This window comes from Homalodisca vitripennis, unplaced genomic scaffold (genome assembly GCF_021130785.1).
Source record: "Homalodisca vitripennis isolate AUS2020 unplaced genomic scaffold, UT_GWSS_2.1 ScUCBcl_1756;HRSCAF=5779, whole genome shotgun sequence".
Lineage (NCBI taxonomy): Eukaryota > Metazoa > Arthropoda > Insecta > Hemiptera > Cicadellidae > Homalodisca > Homalodisca vitripennis.
The window spans coordinates 61777-69444 of NW_025777864.1; the positions used below are offsets into that span (position 1 = coordinate 61777).

General features: G+C 33.2%; 1 protein-coding gene across 1 annotated transcript; it reads right to left on the minus strand.

Annotated features, from left to right (window-relative positions):
- Nucleotides 1-917: 917 nt before the first annotated feature.
- LOC124371633 lies at nucleotides 918-6201 on the minus strand. The gene is made up of 2 exons (XM_046829982.1): nucleotides 4860-6201; nucleotides 918-1042 (listed from the first exon to the last, which is right to left on the minus strand). Exons 1-2 carry the CDS (start codon nucleotides 6199-6201, stop codon nucleotides 918-920), a joined length of 1467 nt encoding a protein of 488 aa, XP_046685938.1.
- Nucleotides 6202-7668: the final 1467 nt, after the last annotated feature.

The following is a 7668-nucleotide window of genomic DNA, read 5'->3' on the forward strand; positions in this document are numbered from 1 at the left end:
TGTGTATTAATATTACTAATATTATATGTCTAAGCGGATGCTACGCGAGGCTACACTTTTTTAAGACTTTAACCATATCTGTCAATTCTTGCTGCACGTTAAGTAATCTTCAAAAAAAAAAAAAAAATAAAAAAAATGCAATAGTAGAATCATCTTTAGTATTTTACAGTTCTCTCTTTCAGGGTTAAAAACGTGAAACAACATTCCATGTGCACTCCTTCGTAGATGTATTTAGTAATCTTCTCTCAAAGAAATAATTTATGTTCAGTATTCTATAAAAAGTTTAACTTTATACAATTATTTTAATATCACTATTTTTTTTATTTTATAAGGTTGTTGAGTTCAACTCCTATGTTCAGTGCTTCCAAATCTGACGTACTGATTTGTGCAGTTAAAGAGACAATGAGAATAATTTACCTTTGTTTGTATTATAAATTGCATTGTACATTACACTTTGCATTATAGATGTTTATGTTGTCGAAACGATGCATAGAGTTCGTTTGGAGCTTATTCGTAGTCGAATGTTTTGATCCCTTCAAACAAACGTGGACTCAAACTTCAGGAGCTGCACTAAGTGGAAGGTGAAATGGAGGTGAACTGGCCATTTGCATTAAATCAACCCTCCTCGCTACACGCTATTACAAATATTTTAAATTAAGGCAAGTATTGTATCTGGAACAATGTGCTCTAATTTAGGATTGTAATACTAGCAAATGTGAAAAGATTTAGGCTCTGTATACCTGTAAACTCTAAAGCAGACAAAGAGACAACAGTAAGAAGTAAGCACTGGTAGTGTTTATACACGAGCTAATGGCACCTTATGATCCATCAGTCACATTTGTAGGCAGCTGCCGAACATTGCTGTGGCTGTCCACCATTATTGCCTCCATTGACAGTAATGGTAGCCATTATGAGGCTCATGGCTCAAACAAGTTCTTACTCTCTGCAACACTGTCATTAGCATTCGTGAGCCACCATCTGGTGTGATAAATGCACCATGGTGGTTTGTTCATTGTATCTCGTTTCTCACTGGGTTTGCATTCTACAACAAAGTAGTGTTCAGAATTTCATAACTCCTCATTTACAGTTTTTACATCGTTTTGTTTCAACTTTGCGAATATTTGAATATGGATTTCTATATGATATAACAGATTCTGAACGTCTCTTTCTCTTATTTTTCTACTTTTATTAGTGAGAATAAACAGCTCGACAAAAATAATATTTTAAGATATTCTATTGCCATGCAAGTAAAAGTTTTTATTATATGTTTTACATTAACTTTAGCAGCACTGTAAGAGTAGAACATTCGTATGTAAATTTCAATACTAAACCCACCAAGAAATGTTTGATCAATTCTTGGTAAAAACAAATTTGTTATATGCACAATTGATTTTAGGAATTCCTAAATAGAGGTACGCTTTCCGTGTTCTAGAAAAATCACTAGATTAACCTTGCGGTTGTATTGAACAAAGTTAAGGGATGACATAAACACTAATACAACCTCCCAAACTCCATAACTTTACACACATTCAGGTTGATTTTTAAATGTACTTCGGATATCGACTAAGGACAACGGCTAATCATTTCTGAATATCAAGTACTTTAATGGATCATTCCGTTTTTTCAATATTAATATATCCGTTGTTTTCGTATTAGTTTTTGAATTATTGGTAATTTTACAATAAATGATTTATCATTGCATTAGCTTATATTGACATTTGTAAAACTCTGCTTTTAACAGATATATACGAGTAAAAGAAGGTTTACGAAAATTGCTTAAAGCATTGAAAGAAGAGTTATTAAAATTGATAAAATTATTTATTATATTGGATACACTTCTATTTTGTTACTTCAAATGCAGGTTAAATAGTTAAATATCTTTTATGTTTAGTTATTTAGCATAAATGCGATGGCTTAAACGTTTGTATTATATCTAAAATAACCAACTTCCTAATATTGCAAGAATGAATCAAGATAAAAAAACGGATTGTGTCATCGTTTTCAGTTTAAAAATAGATTGAAATTATGCATCATAAAACCACACACACATATGCTTATTTATTTCTATGTAATTGCAATATGGAGGATTAAAATTGTAGCCAGAAATATGAACTATATAGTAATGAAATACTACCTGCATAAAAATAATTAGTTATACTAGTGAGTTTATAGCTAAAAAATATGGAATATAATAAAGGGGAGTACAGTACAACTCACTCTGTATTTATGATGTACCTTACTAGCTTGTATAAGTATTAAAAAATTATAGAAAAACATACACTCGAATATAAATACTTATATATACATATGTATTTTTTATTATTAGTTTACTATTGACGTTTGCTCATTATTTAAAAGGGGAGTAAGTTTGAAAAAATATGCTATAAAATAATATCATGATAAACCTTTAAATACGCGTATCTATTATTTTTAATTGTAATTCAATTTTACAAATAAAATCAAGTCTTTTATGTTTTACATATATTTATTAGTTAGGTATTTTTTAATTAACTTTATAATACCGTAGTTGAGAAATTAATGTACACAGCGATCACGGTACACAATAGCGCGGCCCGCTCTAGTTTACTTGTTCAGGGTCATGTCATAACTCACTTCAACTTTGTGCGTTACGGGTACAATACATGGACGTACATAATATTATTGCTTGTGGCACTTGAACTGTAGGCCTGCTACCACATATTTTAAAACACTGCAATATCTATAGTAAATATTAAAAAGCAATGAAAAATCAATAATTATTCAAAACATACTGCAATTTTTAAATACTAATATGTTACTGTAATTTATTGCTACAAGAATATTATTTTCCTAATGTCATCATGTAGATTTTTATCCAAGAGAAACCTTTCAAATCCTTACTTCCGATGATATACATATTAATTAGCTATGACTCAATTAATATTACAAGAAACAAAAAGCTCCTGGAATTATTTGAGGTATTCACCTGAGTGAATAGTCGTAAATCTACATAGGTACTCGTATTTTAGCAAGGTCATAAAATAAAGCAAGTTCAAAGTCAGTAATGCTACAAAATAAAACTGAAGGATAAAACGATAAAGACGATGCTCTCATAATGCATTTTATATAGTATAATATTTAGGACAAAGTTTCAATTCAGATTTATATTTATATTTTAGAAACCTATGTCTTATCAATATCACATTGAACCATATTAATAAATGAGTAATAATTACAGGACGTTTAGTATAAGTAAAAAGTTGAATAGCTGGAAAAAGTTAAAACTGGCAATAGACTTGACTGTGGTTTTATACATTTTGTATTTCTTGTTCCCAATAATAAAACTCAGCACTACCCTGAAATAAGTTTTTTTACTATGACACAATCTTTAAATAAGAAATTCACTAGCGAAATATACGTCCAAACGATTCAACGTTTTATTTTTCTCAATCTAAAGGACATTTATGAAGATATACTGAGCTTCTTAAGATTTATAATGTGTACTCGATTTCCGGTTTGAACTGGAAAGTGTATGGTAAATGGCATTGGGCCGCTTAATCTTAAAAGCGGCCTTGTCTAGTTATATTAATAAAACCCGCCGGTTCAATGAATGTTGTATTTTATCTACCTGACACATTTTTTACTACTTTGAATCGAACAGTAAAAACCATGAAAACCCCTGTTTTAAGAACAATATTAGTAATTAGGCTTTGACAACAACATTGTCCTCGTCCAACATGTCCGTGCAGTTGTAAATCTCACTCAATCGTCCCTTCAACCGAGGGGAGGTTTGAAGTGGTCATGATTAACAATGCGTGAAATAATGTTACATTGTTCTATGTGTTGTCAAACCCAACAGTCCTTCCCTTTAATCCTGGAAACACAACGAGGATCAGGAAAACATTCCAGTTTTACAATTACCGGCCGTTGTTTGATCATATTCAACGTAACGTTTGGGGAGTGAACACGACCATGGGGAGGTAATTGGACAATCCTTTGAGCTTTTTGCATGTTTACTGACTAAAATACTATTTATGCTAGAGATGGAGAAAATAAGAATGTTTGTAACAAAACAGACTTCTGACCAACACGTAGGGTAGACCGGGGCTAGTTGTGCCACTTTGGATATTATATTTTTTTTTAATGTTGCCTTTATTTTTAGACCTTTACTAACACTTCAATATGTTACTTTATTTCATTAAGAATAATTATTTAGTACCATTGACCTGTTAAAAAACATATGTAACAGTATATTAACGGTTTTATGAACTCATACATTTTGTAACAACATGCCCCAATGTGGGGTAAGTTGTGACAGGCTTGGGGCAGATTGTGACATATACTATAATAAGCAGCAGGTATTACAAAATAAGGCTGGAAAGTAAATACACTGTTATCATAAGTGTTATATTTTAAATTTGAGTATATAAGGGTACATAATTAATAGGTGAGTGTAACAAGAAGGTAAGTCTGGAAATGAAAAAATATATATAATAAATAAATTAAATCAAAATAGATGTCTCTAGTCAGATGTAACAGAATACAATTACTCATTATCATCACTAGATGAACCCATCTCCATTTCTGAATGGCAGTTTATGCAAACATAAAAACGTTCATTCTTTGTGCATTTAACATGAGCCCACTTTTTACATTCCATACACTGCACCCAATCGTCTCCAAGTTTTGACTCTTTGTATGGACCTGTGCAAACTAAGCAGAAACAATCTTCTTCCTCATCGTCTTCAGAGCTTTCTTCCTTTTTTCTTGAAATAAGTCTTTTATTTTCCAATTCTTTATTTTTAGGTAGGCGTTTTCTTTCTTTGTTCATATCAAACAGCTTTTTTTTATTTTCAACTCCTTGCATTTTTTAACTTCACGCCTCTCCATCTCTTCTATGCGAATGTTCTCCTTAACGGGTGTGCTTGTCAGAATTGCAGACTTTAGGCTCTTGCGTTTTTGACTTTTGCGTGGACCAGCTTTTGGTAGAGGTCTTATATCCATAGGGCTGACTGACAAAACCTGGGCGTTAAATGGACATGGTTGGTTGGCATATGATGTGCTGGGTTGAGGTTCTTGGTGATGCTGAGACTCTTCCATTTCCCTAATGGTGGCATCATCTCTAGGCCTACCTTCTTCAACCTCACATTGGCCCACTTCTACAATAGGGCTATTCAATGGACGGTCGGTTACTGAAGAACATAGAAAGTCTTCTTCAGTAAAAATATGTTTATTGAATTCCCATATTCCAGTAGAACGAAATCCTGCCTGTATGTTTGATGGTGTTGCCGCTTTTGGCAGTGCTGTTCTCACTACAGTTGGGATGTCATAAATAGAGACTGTGTTTCCAGGATGACATTTCATCCACCCACACATAGCATCGTTGAATAATTTCTTAAATGGACCAAAAACAGAGACGTCGAGTGGTTGAAGTCTGTTTGTTGTGTGGGGAGGAAACGACAGCAGAGTAATGCCATTCTCTTTGCAATAGTCAAGAACGTCTATATGCAGATGAGCACTATGGTTGTCGAGCAACACCAACACTGGTGATTCTTTTGAGCACCTAACCTTTTTGACAAAATGTTTCATGTAAAACAAAAAGTCAGGGCCTGTAATCCAACCGCTTGGATTAGCAGTGCCACAGCAACCTACTGGTCCATCACGTACAAAATGATCCTTGTAAAACTTTCTAGGAAATACAAACATTGGAGGAACTGAATTTCCCTCTGCATTTACAGCTAGAACCATAGTCACATTAGTCCCTCTCTCGGCTGAAGTCATACCTCCAACTCTTTTCTCGCCTTTCTGTGCGATAATTTTCACCGGTTTTTGAACAGTTCCAGTCCCTGTCTCGTCAATATTCCAAATGTCATTAGCTGTAAATTTGTTTTGATTCAACACTAACTCCAGGTTTTGAAAAAACAAATCGACATTATGTTTATTGAAGCTTGTACTACGACTTAAGCTGGTGGCCTCAGGAACTCGAATGGAAACATTTTCGTTGCGCTGCATAAACTTTGTAAACCAATCATTACTGGCTTGCCTATTAGCAACCCAATTCTCAGGGACAGGAACTTTGTTGGCAATAGCAAATTCAAAAGCTATATTCCTCATTTCTTTTGGGCTGATACCATAAAATATTTTCGCTGCCTGAACAGCATAATCAGAGAGTTGTTTTTCTTGTTCAGCCGAAAATATCAGTCTAGGTTTTTTGTACCCCATATTAACACATTTATCTAGGTTACTCTCTTGTTTCTTAATAAACCTAAGTAATGACATTCGGTTAACACCATGTTTTTCAGCTGCTTGTCTTAAGCTATATGTTCCAGATTTTACATCTAAACGACGCTGACTCGTAGATCTTTATATTACACTGACCACGGGTTGTTTTCCTTTTGTAATTTCTCACCATTATCTGCAATCTGAAACAAACCCAATAAAACACGCATTATTATACATTGGGGCATGTTGTGACATGTCACAATGTGCCCCCAGCCCGTCGTCACAACTAGCCCCACCGTCCGCCATCTTACTATATGCGACCTGCACGCAACTCAACCAATCGTAGGGAAAATGTATCAATACTGTACGTAGGGAGAATAAACAAGCTATCTAATAAAAATAAAATGAGTTCCTTACCTTGTGGTATGTGTGAGATACACCAAAATCTAAGACAACAGCAAAATTTTACTTTTTAACTACGAAATTACAAAATTATTTAAAGACTAGCACAAACACAACGCATCACTGTCAAACTACACCAGCAGACTGCAGGTAAGAAGGAGGATATGTCTACGTGACCGGGTGGTGCTGCTACCTGTGGATTGTCTGAAAAACTATTTGTCACAACATGCCCCTGTCACAACTAGCCCCGGTCTACCCATACTAACATAAAGGTCACCAGCTAATAACAGGAAACTGAGTCATAAAAATCTCCAGTGATGTCAACTAAATGTTTGATACTACATCATATAAAAGCTTTGCTGTTCTTTGGTCAGTATGCAGTTTACAGAAAATTTATTGTAAAACCAAAGTCGGTGTATAGTTCACCATGTTTCATTCCTTTTCACATCAAATTTTCAATAATTCACATCGTGAACTTCTTTTCTTTATTCATCGTTTTCAATCAATAAAGAACAAAGAATTTGAATGGTCTTTCAGGTATTTGAATGATGCTCCATACAAGTAAATATAATTCCAATAATTACACAAATGTAACTGTTCAATAATTAAAGTTAGGTTTTTATTTCCTCTTAATATTAAATTTATAAAATAGTGAATGTATTTTATGTTTATTTTTAAAATACGAAAATAATTTATAGGTTTTTTAATACTTTATGAAACTCTTAAAGAACACATTTTACATTCTATTCTATTAAGAAGTTGTTACTAGTTAATAAATTCATAGAAATTTCAATAATTTCTTGGCTGAGTATTAGCGCATTGTATGTGCGATCTATCCATACGTATCTCAAAAACAAAGTGAAATAAAGATTATAAATAAATTTATAATATTATAAATTTTGCATGACGCTTATTTTTTAATAAGAAGCATCGGGTTTGATAGAAATGCATGTCATATAATTTGCTTAGCGTTTAGCGAATATTTTTACATTAGTCCTATAGGTAACCGTGATGAGAACGAGCAAAATTCAGAATAAAGCTATTTTAAGCAAGCTGAGTACACTC

Coding starts and splice junctions, on each gene's coding strand:
- LOC124371633 (XM_046829982.1), bottom strand. CDS start 6,201: ATGGGGTACAAAAAACCTAGACTGATATTTTCGGCTGAACAAGAAAAA. Junction 1,043..4,859: donor CATAGAAGAGATGGAGAGGC/GTGAAGTTAAAA, acceptor ACTTTGTTGTAG/AATGCAAACCCAGTGAGAAA.